At 41.0% G+C, this 18,514-nt stretch overlaps 1 protein-coding gene across 1 annotated transcript; it reads right to left on the reverse strand.

The window, feature by feature from the left end:
• Positions 1 to 844: 844 nt before the first annotated feature.
• MYLIP (myosin regulatory light chain interacting protein) lies at positions 845 to 17,583 on the reverse strand. Its single transcript, XM_050891650.1, has 7 exons — positions 17,451 to 17,583; positions 16,106 to 16,296; positions 6,272 to 6,457; positions 5,314 to 5,511; positions 4,812 to 4,976; positions 2,590 to 3,010; positions 845 to 2,226 (listed from the first exon to the last, which is right to left on the reverse strand). The coding sequence occupies exons 1-7, from the start codon at positions 17,535 to 17,537 to the stop codon at positions 2,137 to 2,139; spliced, it is 1,338 nt and encodes a 445-aa protein (XP_050747607.1). The 5' UTR covers positions 17,538 to 17,583; the 3' UTR covers positions 845 to 2,136.
• Between the last annotated feature and the right edge of the window lie 931 nt (positions 17,584 to 18,514).

The following is an 18,514-nucleotide window of genomic DNA, read 5'->3' on the forward strand; positions in this document are numbered from 1 at the left end:
CATCTTTAAAAGGGTAAGTTATCTTGTGCCTAATGCACTTGACATTGAGACAAACAGCTCTTGTATTCAGAATTTGTTGCTTAGTTGCCAGCCACCTTCCCCTTCCCTGATCAGCAGTGTTTCAGAGCTAGCCTAACAATTTTAGGTCCAGGGCCTCAAGCTTTAATCCCTGATGAACTGTCTTGACAATAGGACATGCTACTCTGCAATAATTGGTTTTAAATAGCAATAAATTCATTTTAAAAGGTCATAGTTAAGTGACTTCAGTTCACATTTGCCAGAATAGAGCCCCATGGATTCTAGAAAGCACTGTCTCACATCCTTCAGCTTACTGGTGGGGCTAAGCCAGAACACCATGCTGGAAGTACTCAAGCACCATCTCTTCAAGAATGTGAAAGTAGAGTCATAAGTTTGTAAATATGAATAGCTTCAGTCAAAAAAGACACCACCACATCTGTAATTAAGAACTTTCCTAGGCAGGACTGCTGAAACTCCAACTCTACAGCTGCATTTTTTTCATTTCTCTCATCTCACTGGAATATACCCCATATATTTGGGGCAATTTACTGTAGGAAAGTTCTTCACAAAGTTAATTCTGAAGGCTATTTTACAGTTGGAATACATCAGCTGTTTTAAAGTACACTGCCTGAACAAAGGTGGTTATACCATGTCAGTTTTCTTCCCTCCCTTGAAATTTGCATGCACCTGAGGAAACTTCATTACCTCTTAAAACATGACACAACACTCAAGACTGTAAACATGAAAATACTTCATACTGTATTTTCAGTTCAGTAATGCCTCAGATGAATTTCAGAACAAAATTAGTCTTATCAATAACACAAAGTAGATTTTTAAAGTCCTTTATTAATCTGAATATAAAAAGACAGAAGTTGCCTACGATATAGGACAAAGCTTTTGCTTCATGAGGAAACAAAATTTTCTTTACAAAGTGAAAAAATAAATACCCTCTTAGAGTAAGGTTTATATGCTAATGTGTCATAAAAAAGTAGAGTTTTAATATTTTGACAAAATGTCTGTGCAAAGAAACAGATGCATAAACACACATTACTGCTACATTAAGGCAATATGAAAAGTATAGTCAGAAAATTTCAGTAAAGTGACAGTGTACTTTTCTAGCTTTGATTAAGCCAGTATTGCACCCAAACATGGTCTCTAGTTCCCTCTGTACCCTGGAGAATACACTAGGAAACCAGAGCCCAAAATGCCCAAGTAGGGGGGTGGAGATTAAAAACATTTTAGCAGGAAATGACCTACCCAATAAAGATGTTAACTGAAGAAAGCATTTAAAATTATACACAACCCTTATTTTAGAAGTTAATGGTACATGTTTAACAGTTTAAAATCAGTCTCCAAAAATAAAGCCAACTTAAAGGGCAGCTCACTGCAGCTCCCGAGACCACCAGCCAATTTGGATGTGGGAAACCTGGGAGTACCTTGCCCACTGAGAGCTGTGAATGAAGTCCCATAACAGTGCTTCCACAGGACATTGCAACCAGAAGACTTTCCTGACTCACCCTCAACACTTTGATATTAACAAACCTGTCCTACTCTTCCAAAGCTATATTCTCAGAATTGTTTTCTATTTAATAGAATTCTGAGTTAAACACAGCTGCTTGATGAAGCCTTGTAACTTTAAGAACCAATTTTTTTTTTAAAGTTCTCTCCTCTTTAAAGCAGTTTACTAAAAGCAGAAACTATGAGCCATACTAAACTGATATTTGCAAAAGCTAGTCTTACTATTAAAATAAATGGAGTGACTGTACTGAAAAGGCTTTAGAGTGTAAAACAAAAGGCTGCATTGCTCCCACTGGGTATATCAATATGTGTACACCACATTTCTCCAGGGTTACCTAGCTTTGTGGCAATGCCGCCATGCTACAAACTTATGCATCATTCTCCTTTTAAGTAACATGAATCAATTACACTTCTGCTCTCAAAAGATGTCCCAAACCATTTTGGACATGCTGAACAAAGAATATTTATGTTAAAAAATGCAGTATTTTTGCTTTTGATCGTGGATAGGTGCCAGAGTGATTGCCGCCTTCACAATCAATGGTTGCATTCATATTAGTGCAGTTTAAAGAGTACATGATGGGTTCAAAGTGTATACGTAGATCATATCACAGTCAGATTGAGAAGACTGGTGTGGGTTGGCAAGTACACATGCTGGACATGCTCTACACGAGATCTGCAAACAGGACACGACTGGAAAGGAAAAACATTAGGAAATTAGTTTACTTCGTATTTTGAGAGTCTCTACACTTATTGGAGACTTCCCTCCATGTACACAATAACAGAGCAGTTTTCCATAATCGCCATATTTAAAACAGGGTATCATGAGAAACATGCAGCTAATTCTTACTCTCGCCGCAAGTTAGCACAGCTAAAACTTATCTTTCAAACATGTCATCTAAACAGAATGTTCTTTGGAATTAGTTTACCACAAACAAAATTTTAAAAACAAGTTTTCCTACAATATCAATGTAAACATATTAATCCATGACTTAAGTATACAGAAAACCAAAGCCTCCACATATGTGGTAACTCATTTAATGGCATTGCAATTACCTGTAATTGGGCAGCACAGGTCTTGCAGCATACTGTGTGGCCACAGGGACAAAAGGTCGAATTTATTTCTTCTTCACAACACACCATACAAAGCATGGACTCCTTTAGCTTCCGCAACTTCTCTTGCAGAGCTTTTGTTTGTTGGCAGCTAAGACCCTCACAATTGTCACAGTTCATGCTACTTTCTGAAGACTTAAGGGGAGAACTTGGTGGGGTTTGGTCACTTCTTGAAACAAGATCCACGATGCCAGCATTATAAAGAGCTCGCCTTGCATGATCATAAACTTCTTTTGATGTTCTTTTAATGTCAAAGACATATTTTTTACCAAGATTAATGTTTTCATTCAGGAATAGAGATGCTAGGTGACCCTTTAAGTCTCGACTGTACTGCATCATGACAGCACTGGTGACAGTGTCACACCTATAAAACAGGACAAATGCAAAACTTGGTTAGTTAATACCAATAAACCTATCCCTACAATAATTTGTTCCCAAAGTTGAACTAACAGCACTGAAAGCAAACAGAGCAGTCTGAGGTAATATTCAAGCTCCTGAATGTTGTTTGCATGACAACTCTACTTTGAAAAGCGTAAACTGGAAAAGCAACAGTTATTTTACATCTTCAAAAATATGAAGTGTCTGGAGTCAGCCTATGGAAGGGACTTAAGGCATTATGCTAATATAAACAGCCAGCGCTTGCTTAATCCACAGTTCAGCTTGCCAACATCTCTGTACATGGTAATTTCCATCACTGCATTAAAGAAATCCAATTAATAGTCTTTGGCATAACACCTCTTTCTTTATACAGGCTCTCGAAAATTTTTAGCATGGAGTCAAGTAATGTCTTTAACCAAATTTCCACTCAGTACTTTATACACTAGTATTATATCATCTGAAGGGAACCAGTGTGAATGCAATGTAGAGAATTAAATTAAGGCATTTGTATTTGCTACTGAGTATTTCAGCTACCCTAACCATGCTTGTCACATATTTCAGTGATATAGTTAAATCTGCAGAAGCCTATTAAGGCATATAACTTCTCTAGACAACATAGGAAAGAAAACACAAACACAGAACACAAGGACTACAGCCTCACAGGGCCTAAGGTCCAAGATCTAAGCTTATGGCCAAATGCTATTGCCTAACTAAAATTCTGCTTAAATTAAAATCAGAAACTGCGAAGGACTGCAGAAGTTACAAGCAGAGACAAAGATCAAAAAGTTAAGACTGTCTAAGAAGTTATATAATGCTTTAATAGCCTGGAAAAAAGTATGAAGAGTGCAAAACAGCAGTGCAAGGGCATATAATTACAGAGCAGAACAAGACATGCTTCACTTCAGGCTCACAAAATAAGCAGTGGTTAGCTGCTGATTACCTGCAGTGGTTAGAAAGGCAACCAGTTGATGTTAATTGCTGTAACTGTATTAAATGATCTTAATTTGAGAAGCTGGACAGGTCTTTGCCTAGTGTATTTACTTTCCTGTGCTTTAAGTTCAATTCTTCTCTTACAAAGTAATTGAAACTGATGTGTGGTTAATTTAGAGAAAACACCACTAAGTGTCTTTGACAGTTAGTTCTACTGACCTGTGTTGGACCTCACAGTAGGAATGAAAAGGGGTTTAAAAAAAAACAGCCATCAACAAATGAGTATAGCACCCCTACCTCAAAGAACAATAGAATAAAGACACAGATAGCTGCTGGCATGAAACAAAATCCTGGGCATGTGAGCAAGGACAGAGGAATTGTAGGAAGATTTCCATACATGGGATGGGAAGGTGGCATACAGATAACTTCTAGCAACTGGAAGAACCAAATAAAGGAGAAACAAGGAGTACATGTGCATATAAGCTACACCTACACATTCTGAAGGACATGATCTTTCTTCTCCTTTGCTCTCTCATCCTCCCTCTTACACAGGGACAAGAAATGTATGTATTGTTTATAAAGTATCAAAGAACACAGTAAGCTTATATTCTGAAGTGCTGTTATTCACAGTGGTAGACTGAGAAGTTTTGCTTACTTGCCTTGTACTCCCACCCCACAAAATGGAAAGCAGCAAAAACCTGTTCAGCTTCTGGAGTTAAGAGAAAAGTAGAGGCTGCAAAGACAATGAAATTTTGCAGAGAATTTCTGAAGTGCAGTCAGACTGCTGGCTGCTTAAGCACTTAATTCAAATACTGTGGAGAAGACCAGCAGCAGTTGACTCTAGCGGCCACACTGACCTGTAAAATGCATGCGTCTCTGTAATTGCTCTATAGAGTCCACTTGCTGCTCTTGTACTGATCATCTTAAACAAGAGAACTACACTATTACCAGACTCCTTGGTAACAGTCAGATATACATTCTTCCCAGACTGAGTTGCCATTTGAACAACAGGATAAGCAATCCTATAAATGAATATAAAAAAGAAAGGTTACTTAGCTTTTCAGGATAAGGGCATTTTCCACAAACTACTACAGTGCACTTTTATCAGAAGTTACAAGGATCTCCAACTGTTGTCTGTAATGCTGGGTTGAGGATGCCACCTCAAAAATACATATAAAAATCAAGAGTATAAAGGCCAGTTGTCATCCTGATTATAAGCAGGTAGTGTCCTCAGACCCTACACTCCAATAGCTCCTTTTAGTAATTCATAAAGCAGTTTTGTATATTTATGTAAGAACTAGAGGCATGCTCAGTACTTCTGAAAAATGGAAGATGAAAATAGTTCCACAAAACACATACCTGTTGATAGGACTGAAGTCATCTTTACAGATGGATATGCCTTCAGGTCCAACACCAATAAGGAGTTTTTGCCCTTCACTATCTCTCACTGAGTGCCACTCTACCCCATAGTTCTCCAGTGCTGTAACAATCTGTAGAACCTGGTATTCAGCAGAAGCTTGACTTAGACCTTCTAGCTCCTTGTGCTTTGCAATAATGCTGTCGATAAAAAGATTAAGGATAGGTGAAATAACTCAAGTATGTGCCGTTACTGTCAGCAGCTTGTTTTAACATGGCTTTTCAGATGACCTAGTTAAACAGATTATTAAATGCTCCCGACCTGCTTTATCTGGCTATAGATTTCCAGTAATCATGAACTGGAAAGAACTGAGAATTACCAAAACATCCTGAGAATGTTCAGGAGACAATATTGTGCATTTGCTTAGAAATTAAAAAGCTACATTGATTCAAGGCTTTCCAACTAACACCCCCCCACCAACGTATTTACCTGAACAACCACTAAGTTCATAACTAAAAAAAGTCTACAGGAAAGCATGACACACTGAAAGTTTCTCAATATTCAGGAATTGAGCTATGAAGGTGTTTTGGGAATCCTGTTTACTTCTCAGTGTTAGGGTACTAAGCCAGATAAATTCTTGTTACTTTCTTTCACAAGTGTAGGTCTAAGACATACTTGCAGTTTGATTACCCTGCTCCAAGTATTTAGATACGTGTATCTCCCCAAGTACTAGAGTTCAACAGCTTTTGCTTTTCACAAAAAGAATTGCTCATAATTGAGCTTAAAAATCAACTGAAATCAGAATATTAGTTAAACATTCAGGTTGTATTTTGATCTCCAAAGCTACCTAATTTTTTTTTTTTAACACAACATACACTATAGCATCAGCAATTAAGGGCATAACAAAATCTTATGCTTTTGATCTCCAAAAAGGAGGTTATATCATTGTGCTCTTTTTACCTCTCCAAAATGGTAGTGGTGAGCTCTTTTGCACACAACTCTTCATAATTGTACTTGGCAGTGTTCTGGTTATAATCTCCAAACTTCATCTGTGCCAACAACGCACTAAGTTCAATTGCATGCTCTGAAGAACACTGAAGATTACCAGCAAGAAGATCTTCTTTTATATGCAAGAAAAACATATGCCTGCAATGGAATCAGAAATGTTTGCTTACACAAAATGTTAAAAGATGTTTGTAATCAAGATATGTATCAAATAACATCTCAGATATGCTTGGTAATCAAGAATTTGCAATGAATGTACCAAGTCTGGCACAAGGGAAAGAAAAGGGCCTCCATCTTAGTCACTGACACTTAAAGATGAGGCTACAACTGAAGATGGTATCTAAAAGCGCTATTAAAAGAAATGAGTACTTTAATATCATGTTCTTAAGAATAAGAACTGCTTTAACTCCTAAGGCCACTTAGGAATTTCAATTTAGTGAGTAAAATATCAATGAAATATAGTTGGATTACTTTCCTATGTTTAAATTTCTTTGGTTGCCGTTTACAAATTATCCTGCATTTCAGAAAAATGAATTTGTGAAGAGCAGCCCAAAACGGCATACACACATCTATCATGCAACAGGAAAAGCCACACTTTCTCTACACAGCTGAAATGCCTCTGCCACCACAGTCAAAGGGAAGATGGTGCTTTTGCCAGTGACATGATTAACAGAATAACTTGAAACTTGAAAAGGCATTGTGGAATAAAATACAAAAACATCTACTATGTGAGCATATTTGTCAGACCAACCTTTACATTTGGGATCAAGGCACATTTGACAGCTAGCTGGAAAATTCACACAGCTGCTCTTAATTACCTAACAGATCAGTTAGACAAATCAAAATTTCCACCAACATTAACAGCAGCCTGCTAATTTCCCCTATACTCTACCTTAACTTCTATAAATTCATACTTCTCTCCCCTCAGGGAAGACAATAAGAATTTCTTAGCATTTGTTCTTAAGACTCAAAATTTTTATGGAAACCAGATGCAGAAGTAGTTACACATCACTGAAAAAAATCTTTCAATAAATGAAGCCTAGTACCCACAGGGATATGTCTTAGCTTCTACAGTAATGGGACGTTTACATTTTACTTTTCTAAAATTAAATGTAATCAATCTACTTTTCTTAAAAAGCTATATTGAATCATTCATCACTGAAGTTGAAGATGCTTGTAAGTGATTAGCTTTCCTTCCAACAGCAATTTTGGATAATAGCTTATGTATATTCTGTTGTAGCACTCTACAATTCCATTGTACAACAGGGCAAATAGGGCTACTTCTTCAGCACTATAGCAATTACATAACTTACAAAATTTGTGCTCATTCTTAGCTCTACTATGGTAAATGCTGCAGCTAAGAAAATACTGGCCCAAAAGATGCCCCGTATACAAAACTTTTGCAATCAGGAAAAAAGGTATTAAATTATCCCATAAGCTGCCCTACAATCCATTTCCTGCAACAAGTCACAGCTCCAACACCTCACTTTGCAAGCAGTTTGAGGCATGCTAGAGCTTCATTGCAGTTGTTACACAGGTGCTTAATTGCATCACTGATGTCTAGACATCAGTCCACACTGCAGCAGGTCTAGCAGGGGTCTGGTGGAAGCTAATATCCTCACTCTGTGCAGGACACAAGTTTAGGTGGCAAGAGGACCAGAACTTCAGACAGTACAGTTGTCTCCACTGTTAGCAGGTTATTCCTTGTTCAGGCTTTTTTTTGGAGCAAGTCCCACACCTCTGCTCCAATCCCTTTCTCCTATCTTGCCAATTCAGAACTCTCTTGGCTTGGGCCACAGAAAGGCATATCTGTGGCTTTTAAAATGCATTGGTTGTACACACTCCTTTTGGGGCTCAGTCCATAAATCCAGACACAGTATTTGATGAATTACTAAAACACTAAGGCCAAAATAAATTCAAATAGTAGGCATTTCCCTAATTCCAATCAACATTTCATAAATGTCTTTTCATGCACTTTTGATCCTCTGTTAATACCAGAACAGGTTTTCCAGTCATTATAACTATGTACTAATTCCACATACAGTATTTCACAGAAATATCTGACAATTTTATTCTCATTAGCTGAAATGTGTTTACAACTACCACACCTAAATGCTTGTATCTTCAGTTTATTTTATGCATATAACAGCAGTGACTACACAGGGAAAAGTCAGTCTTCTCCCCTTGCTGGGAAGACCTTATTGACATCAAGAGGGGAGCTGAAAAACAGAAGATCAGTCCTGCAAATACAGATGCATTACAGAAACAACTACAGCAGAGGCATGGCTTGTCACATTCTATTACTAAAAAGCCAGTAATCGCATAGGTAGACAAATGAGTTTAAGGTCCAGTGTGAAATAGCATCACATCAGCTAATGTGCAGTAACTTCTGGTAACTGGCTCCTATCACATAAGGGAAAACACTTCAGAGACTATGCTACTTTGCATTTTTCTGATAAAGGGGACAAAGGTATGGCATGTATAAGGGACAGTTATTGCAAAGTAACTAAAGCTATGCAAGTTCAGGTTCCTGGCTTACACTATGGTAAGCTATTTTGTTGAGCCAGAAAAAACAAACACCCATATTTAACAGTCCATCTCACAAAGTCATTGGTCTGCACCTAAAAAACCCATTGCTGGCCCAAGCCCATTGCCTGAACTGCACCTATAATAGGTCAGAAACTAGCTAACATAGGGCCTGCCAGTGAAATTAGTTTTTGAATGACAGGGAATGACTTCATACTGATCTGCTACAACAGCTGCCCTGAACCAAAGTTCAAGTAGCAAATCCACTGTTGGCTTTTTTTATTTTGAGTCCTTAAGTGTGTTTGAGGAAGGAAAAGCATCTAGAAATTGAAAGACAGTGAGGGCTTCAAACATTTTGTACATCTGAAAGTGATTCTGATTAGTGCAGATTCTGATTAGCCCATCCAGCTTAAGATGGCACTTCTCCAAAGTTATATTAATATCCATTGCAAAATGGTCCCCCTTCAAGGTTCAAAACATGATACCAGCCAGCATCTGATTATAAAAGCAGATTTTTTTTCTTTTTACACAAAACTAAAAAAGTCTTTTGATCCTTAAACAGAAAGGCAAAAGAACATGCTTTTATTGCTGAATACAGTCAAGCAAAACTAAAGCATTAGGAGCCTTGAGGGAGTTCCTTATCTAATTCTGCAAAGTCTAAAGGACCCAACAGATCATCTGTAGAAAACCTGGCCATATTACAGATTCTATTAGTTACCAGAAAGTATTTATGTAAATTTTTGTAAATTATATTGTGACCTAATCACTTAATAGCACTTAATCCACTGTCCCTCCTCTCTAGGAATATCTAGATATGATGAAAAAATTGTTAAAGCTTTTCCCACCTCTAAAGACACTCAGGTTGTGCAGTAAAAGGGCACTCAGTTTTTCAAGGAATTATTTCAGTGTTAGTATTTTATGCTTAATGGAATTTTTACCAACCGAGTTTTAAAACAATGAACTGTTTTAAAACTGAAAACTGGACTGTTTATAACTGAAGTCCTCTAAAGGTTGCATTTGCAACACTGCTGGTAGAATGTCTTAGTTTGACCACCATATAAGAAACTAACTGTTTTTGTTTCTGCATCATTCACCACTTCAGTTATACATGACACATTAATATTACCTGTCATAAATTTGACAAGTAACTCAAGTCAGACAAAAGCTATGTTTCCTATCCCCCCGCCCTAATATTCTCTTAGCGCATTCTGCAGCTTTGTTACTACTCTTGCCAAAGTTTCATTGCACATCTAAATCTTCACAGAAAATAAGTCTTCACAACTCTGAACTTTACCAAGCAATTATTGTGGCTCCTAGTCATCTTAACATCTGCCAGACATGTTGGGACATTGGCAGCTTTAAGAACAAACAGAACTTCCCATTGCACTTGTAGCCCAAGTTCTACACATGAAAGCATTAGTACAAAAGACAGTCTATATGACCTAAAACAGCCTTAGTTCCCCCTCTGAACCTAACACTAGCTAGATATTCCTGTATATTCAATTATGGAACATTTCAGTTTGGTAGTTCAAAACAGTACATAGAAATACTGATTAGAGGACAAAGCATCAAGTTTGCCAAAGCTATACTTCGTTAGTCACTGCCCAGTGGATGGACCGGAAAGAAAAAGAATTTCTTCCTTTCCAAAAGAAAGAGCAGTTTTAGAATTAGAACAGGATCACATGCTTTCCTCAAGCACTAGTTACACTGGTGATTTTATATTAATTTTGCATCCTTATTTTTGCCCCAGTGCTTTTCACACAATTTAAGTTCTATGTGCATATTAAAACACTCCGTAAAATCAAATGTACTGTGTGATTAATGTATTTTAGTTGCACAAATAATTTGATACAAATGCTGTAGAAAGGGGAGGTTGCAAGGAGATTTCAGCAGATGGCCCATTTTACAAAAAACTACAGCTACCAAACCAGTCAAACCTAGATACCACATCAATTGCTTTTTGCCTCCCTCAAGCAATTTATGCAGGCTGACTATACTGAACACCACTACCAGAAACAGATGTCAGTATTTTTCACCACAATGGAATTCCTACAGGAGGCAAATCACCTAGTTAGTGTTCATCCAACTGAACTGGCAATAACCACCCCACAAAATAAGTACTATGAAAAGTGTAGAGTATATGTAATACACAATTAATTTCTCTTTCTTAACTCATTGAAGACGATTATGTGCATTAAGAATCGAAGTTCCACACTGAAAACTTTGTTTCTACTACTTTCTTAATCAAGGAAAGGAAAACAGGGCAAATAGAAATCGGAAGACTAGATTGAAAGTTTTAAACTCTCAACTCAGCTGTCAGTGGAAAAAGTGACAAACCCCAATCCTTTACCAAGTATCTGTATATGACTAATGATTCCTAAACTAGAAATATAGCCAAAAGAACCCATTCTCTTGCCAGACTACTGGCAAGAATCAGCATATGTCCCAAGGAACTGTCTGTTCTCTTTGGGGTATGACACTCCTTACCACGGGGTAAGGCTCTTTCCTACTGTGAAGTAAATGTACAACTCTGCAGTCTAAAGGAATCAAAATTAGGAGGCATAATTGTTCTCCCTAAAAATATATTGATAAAGATCTCTAGATCTATAGAATATAACTCTGTTTTTAAAAGCAGATATAAGGCTACTCCATATGAAAAAGCAAAGCCATCACAGTTACAGTTATGTCCCTCAATATCTTTGTTCTTATTTGCTCTCAGAGTGGGTGAAAGGTTACCAACTGCAATTCAACTCTGATTTAAGACAAACAGATCCATTAAACTCACCCTGGTGTCTATTACAGCAGACTGTTTTATTGCACTGTAACAAATACCATGACACTGCTGCACTGGCTAGCCAATACTATAGGATAATAGGATGTTTTTCTCATTTTGTACCTACTACATGTATCTAACTGCCCAAAATATTTTACAAGCCAGTTCTTAATTTTAACTAATTCATCAATGCAACTGGGTAACACTGCAAAACCAATGTACTTTATAATTCAAATACTGGCAAATATCACACAACTTTCAACAGCTTCCAAAACAGCAATTATCTGTCTCAAGGCTGGCAAAATACAGGTCTTTCAAATGCTTCATGAGATTGTGTGGCTTGTTAGAATCTGACATGTTATTTTAAATTGTCACGGCTTACATATGAATATTTGATTTTCAGTCATATTACACAAGACAAATAACTTTGCCCATTTTGAAGTACATCTGGGCAGATCTTACATTGCTCAAAAAATGATTCACTACAAAATTATTTCTACTTTTGTGCGATCGCTGCAACGTTGACTTTATCCTGCCAGGCTCTCCTAACCGTTGCTCTCCTGGACTACCGTTCGGCACAATTCGCCTCTTGTGCGGCTCGGCAAACGCTCTCATTGTTCAGGTGGACGCAAGTTTCAAGACTTCTCCGCGACACGTTTCACAAAGAAAGCTTTTAGCCCGAGCAGAAGAACTTTCCGCCCCGAGACAGAGGTGCCGGCCAATCAGGAGTTGGTCTCCCCGGGCCGCTGGGCCGTGCCCCAGCGCCGCAGCCGCCGATTCGCCCGCCCCGCCGAGTAGCTGTGCGCCGAGGTTACTCCCAGTCAGTGACCTGGAGTTACACCGCACCGCTTGCCCGGCGGGGAGGCGCGCAGCCCCGGCCGCAGCCCGCGGGGCGAGCGCCGGAGCCGCACCCCGCTACCGCGAACGCCGCCCTCCAGCAGCGCGGCGCAAGCCCCACGGCTCCTCCCGGCCCGTCGGCAGCCTTGCAAGCCTGTGCTCTCCCCCAGCCAAAAAGTCCCCTGAAAATTCCGATCAGTGAAGTACAACCATTTCTCCGAGTCCCAGCTCCTCACTGTAATTCAGTGCTTCATAAAACTCGATACTAAAAACACCCATAAATCATTCTGACAAAAAACCCCCTACTTTTTACTTTTTTTACTGGCTGTTGCATTACCTATCAAGACATACAGAAGACAGTGGAAACAAACATGACACAAGCCAGAGCTTATGATCTGGATCTCGGACCATCACGTGTATCTAAGCACAAAAATAGCAGTCCTTTTCAGGCCAATGTGATTTTCCATTCAAAAAAATGTATAGTTCTTCAAACTCCTCTGAACAAGCACACTGTCCACATTCCAGACTTGTTTGTAAAACCCTAGTTGACAGCAGCAGGTTAAATTTGAATAGCATTCTTGCACTGAAGCACCCATTCCACTGAAAACAACTCTAAACTACAAAATCCTGTGGTGAAATTCAGTACCAGGCAGTCAAATAAAAAATTAGAAATGGAGATCCAAAGAACAATAGAAATAAACCACTTTTAACCCTTTAAAAGGAAAGAAAGTGTAGGCAGCAGGGGTTTTTCCATGCAATTCTCCCATTCACAAAGCACTTAGTGAAGGTGGTTTGTTGCCACAGTGGTCAAGGGTACAAGTATAACCTGCTCTGCCTTTGCACTCAGTAGCGAGAAGGCTCCCTTGCATAAGATTAAAATGCACGAGGTTGCAATCTTCCACTGGATTGCACACTGACTGAAGATAACAGACACTGACATTGATGTTCAGTTGCCAGATCAGCTTTTCACACAGCATGTAGAAACCTGAACATTAAACTGCCACAAACAAACAAACATACACCTAAGTTTTAAATTTAAGTGCAAGACAAGGATCTCTAATGAAGCAGTACAACTGGTGTTGACAGAGCTTCCAAAGGGTATAGAAAAACTGGTAACAACTCCGTCATAACATTAGCTATTATCATGATGAAGCATATCAACAAAATTCAGAATTACCTGCAGCTCCCTGGATTTCAAAAGCAGTCTCAACATACACCTAACTTATATGTAAAAATAGCATCCGAGGCAGCAAGTAAAAGACTGGGAGACTTCCTCAGCATTCTTCACACAAGGGACCAGAAGGCAACAGCTCTGCGAGAAACACCCTATACATCAGTTGTAGACATAACTGCTAATGGAAACGAAGGATACCCATCACCATTTCTTCATCAACCAGCACACTAACTTTGCAAGTAAAGTTAAGAAACAAGGTGTCAGCTGCAACTGTACAGCTAATTCTTGCAATTCTACGATATGCCTATTGATTTAAAGTTCAGCGACAGGTTTAACAAGTTTTTCATCTTCTCCTTGATAGCACATATGCTTACATGCAAACTAAGTATGAATGCAGTTATGTGCATACGTAAATCCTCAAGCAGACAGACCAGAGTAGAAAAAAGTAAGTCTACTGAAACTCAGTGTCAACACTACAGAAATATACATTAACCACAGGCCCTATGCAATTCTAGGTCTGCTACACATAGACTACCGGGCATACACAACTAAAAGGCAGCTATTGCAAACTGGTTTACAACTTGTATTTGTTTTTAGCAAGAACACTAAAAATATTCAGGATGTAGACTGAACAGCTTAGCTGAAGCCTCAAGACTATTCCTGTTTGCAAGACAGAATGACATCAAATACTAGTTTCAATGCCTGTTGCTCTCCAAAATTATAAGTAATTTTTTCCAGAACAGAATTTTAATAGATCTCTTCTAATGACTGAGCCTCAATTAATTTTAAAATTATTTGTTAAAAACATTAGTTTTAGAACAGTCTTAATTCAGACATAAAAGAAAGCTTGTCCCACCTACAACAAGTAGTCATCTTTGTAGCAGAGAAGTACTTGCTACTTTGATGTACATATACAAGCTCTGTTACATTCTAGCCACACAACCTGTCTTGTAGGCCCTTGGGGTACGTTTCACCAGTTCAAGCTCTCTATTAACTTGCACAACCTGCCAAGTTTTGCATTAACAGCACTGAAGGCAGGAACACAGGTGTCTGCAAAAACCTTGTGAAGTTGAACAAACATTCATCAAGGATAGCATAAAAGTGCCCATCATATCAGCTTCAGGTTTCTTCAGATTCACCCTGATTTGGTCTGTGTGTGGAGACACATCCAACACGCTCAGGGTAATCTCTTCTGCCGCATCAGATATGAAATTGTGTTGCTCCTTTTGTTCTACATAAAAATCCTTCATTATTTGCTTTTATACTTATTCTCATTAAGAATATTTAGATATTCAAGGACAAGTTTCTTTAAGGAAAATACTCAAAAAGAGCCCAAAGATATGCCATGGATAGTAGAAATTTTTCAAAAATAAGGTACATCAAAACTGGAATTTGGTTGGAATGCATTTGCCTAACTAAAGCTATTATATAGGACAACTACGGTCTAACTCCATAGCATTCTGAGAACTTCAACCAGATTGATGAGCTGAAACCACTGCTCCCAAAAGCCTCCCCTGCACATTAGTTCAAAAAATAAAACAATATATGCATGCTCCTAGCTCAAACCTTTTTCCTGTGAAATAAACACCAAATCATAACTGTCAGCCTCTGACCAAGTTCTTTAGACAAATATTCTGTGCAGAACAACCGTGTTGTATCCATGGTCTTAATTCTGAAAGTACCAAGTTAAGGTGAGTAGTGAAAACGTGGTTTGGCATTATCATATAGACACAAGGTTTCAATTTGCTCCACTTATATTAACTGTACTATCTAAAACTAACAGGAAAATTAGTTGAAAGGTCAGCATAAATATATATGTGCACAGCTTTCTTTAAAGATAACTCAACTGCAATTCATGTGGTAATCAAACTCAAGAAGTAAAAGCAAGTGTTCACTACTAATCTTAGAAAACTAACCCTTATGATTGGCTAACAGTGTAACAATTTAGTTAAGAGGACTGGCCACAGAAGAAGCAAAACAGCTGTTTCTTTTGTAGCCTCAAAGGGCCTGTAGCTATTTGAAAGTTACTGTAACATAATACCAGACAAAAAGGAATTCAGCAAGTTTTTTGCTCTGTGGGAGGAATTGTTTCCTGCCTTTCTGTACCAGTGGTTTAGAACGACCTAGAGTAACACCACTGAACAGGGGTTACTATCGGACATACAAATACCATATAAATAATTTGCTACTGGTAGCTTAGTTTCTTCTACTTCCAGCACTAAGTGCTTATGAAATTACCTACACTCATTACTCATTGCTAGCTACGCAATACTTACAATATTACCAGTTTTATTCTTTTTTTTTTCCCCAAAGGAATAATACATTTCAATAACACTAAGGTTTTAAAACTACACAGAAAAGTCAAGCAAGATTACCAGAGGATGGAATAAATAAGACCAGTGTGTAATCACTTTCATAAGTTAGAGAAATTGAAAACAAAATAATAAATTAAATCTACTTACAACCATCTTTACCTTACCTTGTCTGTTCTTGTAAGATAAGATGTGGCTCTACAAAAAACTTTACTCTTAATTTCAGTCGATAAGGGGCTAAACCATCCATCTGCTGGGAGATCCTGTTCCTCAAATTCAGCCACAGATTCTCCCCTTTGCTGCCAGTGAACTGCAGTCCAAAATAATCAACTTCTATAATTCCCAACCTTCTGCAAACCTGAAAGAAAGAGGGTCTTCATAATGAGGCTACAACATATAATGACAAAAAATATCACCTGAATCAAGTATTGTTTCAGACTGATCACTTAAAACACAAAAAAACAAACCCTGCTGTAAGCACCTTTATACAAAAGATTACTTAATTACTTGGATTTTAAGTTGCATACAAAACAGCATGTAGACAAATACGAAGAATAAACTGGGAATTTCTCCACTAGCCGAAAACCACATGGACTTCCATTGTCAAATTCCATCCCCCCTTCTCACCCCCAGGACCAGCACTTAAGAGGGTCAGTGGATTTCCAGAAGAGGAGAGTATTTGTTATGCAACATCAGAACCAATAGCACTTTCTAGGCAAGGAGAAAAAAGTACAACCCGCAAGTTTTATTTAGATGCCACCAACAAACTGGGCTGCTACGTTTGGCTCTCTCCATGGAGCATCTTCACGGCAGCCGCCACAGCCACATCGAGGCGGTGGCGACGGAAGGGCGAAAGCACCTGGACGACAGCTTCAGCCAGCACAGCTCCAGCAGGCCGCGGGGACCATCTCGGCACCGCCCGGGCGGCGCCACCCCGGCCAGGTGGGTCCCACTCGTGCCCCCCACCTTAGGGACAGTTAGGGCAGGCTGCAGCAACGAGGCCGAGGCCTGCCCTTCCCACAGGCGCTGTAAAGGACAAGGTAGAAGGGCCGGAGAGCCCCGAGGCGGGGGATGCAGCAACCTCTGCATCCGATATGGGGGGGGAGGAGGAGAAAAGGAAAAAAAAAAAGAAGGAAAGCGGGGAGACTGCGGCGGCTCCCCGCCCCCACCGCCGCGGACGCCCCCGCGGAGGGTTGCGCCGCCGCACGGCCCTGCCTCGCGCCACCGCCGCCCGCAACGGCCGGGGCGCGCGCCGGGGGCGCCGCGAGCTGGCGAGGCCGTGCTCCTCGCCTCCCCCCCCCCCGCCAGGCGCGGCGGCTCGGGAAGGGGGGGAGGGAGGGGGGGAGGGAGGGGGCGACGCGCGCCCGCCGGCTCTCGTGCGCGTCTGTCAGGCACGGAAGGTCTGCGCTGCCCAACGGTGACCGTTACCCCCCCACCCCCCGAGCTGCCGCGCCCCCGGAAGGCGGCGGGGCAGAAGGGCGGCGGGGAGAAGAGCGCGGCGCGGCCCCTCACCTGGTTGAGGCAGTCCTCGCCGTTGGCTTTCGCCTCTACCTCCACCTCCATCACCACCGCGTCCGGCCTGGTCACATAGCACAGCATGGCTGGGGCCAGCCAGCGCCGCCGCTGCCACGGACACCCGGAGCGGCGGCGGCTGCTGCTGCTGCCGCCGGCTGGGAATCGCAGCTGTCGCTACAGGCTGAGGTACGCACGCGTCCCCGGCCGCCGCCTACGCCCAGACACCGCCAGCGCCAAGCCCGCCACCGTCCCCGCTCCCCTAGTGCTTGCGCTCCGGCGGCTCCGCTCCCTCGCACATATACCCTCCGTCTCCCCCTCCCCCCTCCGAGCGGCACCTGCGGACCAATCGCGAGGCGCCGCTCATCGCTGCGGGCCGCCGCCGCCACCAATCAGCGCCGCAATCCCCGCGAACCGGCGGCGGCCGGGAGGGCGTTTGTTGTCGTCGCTCTCTGGCGCCCCCTGCCGGGGCGCAGGGCCGCGGGCCGCCGGCGGGACTCGCCGCGGGCCCATCCGCCCTGCCCGGCGCGGAAAGCCCCTGCCGCAGGCCCGGCCCGCCGTGGCTTGGCCGCTCGAAGGAGTCCGTCCTCGGGGCCCTCTTCCTCTTCAGCACCCAGCGTCTCCAAATTACCTTCATCCGCCGTCACCTGCAACAGCCCAGAACTTCTTACCCTGGAATTACGTCCGGTTAAATCGAAGCAAATTAAGTTCTTCTAAGCGAAGGTGGAGACCAAACCCGCTTGGCAGGGACTGTCTGCAAAATTAATTTGAGAGTGAGTGGCCGTGAGCTATGTGACAACCAAATATTTTCATGGCTCATCTCTAGGCTTTGCAAACGCTCCTTTTCGTTGAGGGGAAAATAACATCCCGATTAATGCTCTCCCTCCCATATTCTCTTTGGCCTTGGTCCAACTTTGTGTTATGCAGCATGCAAAGCACTGGAAATGTGGAAATTTTAAGAAGGACCGGTCAAGTGATATGGCAGCCTCCATGCACCATCATGCTAATGGATGATGGAGCTTTTACCCTCGTTGAACTCTGTAGGTATGAAGCTTGTAGGTGAT

This window comes from Gymnogyps californianus, chromosome 2, assembly GCF_018139145.2.
Source record: "Gymnogyps californianus isolate 813 chromosome 2, ASM1813914v2, whole genome shotgun sequence".
Classification (NCBI taxonomy): Eukaryota; Metazoa; Chordata; class Aves; order Accipitriformes; family Cathartidae; genus Gymnogyps; species Gymnogyps californianus.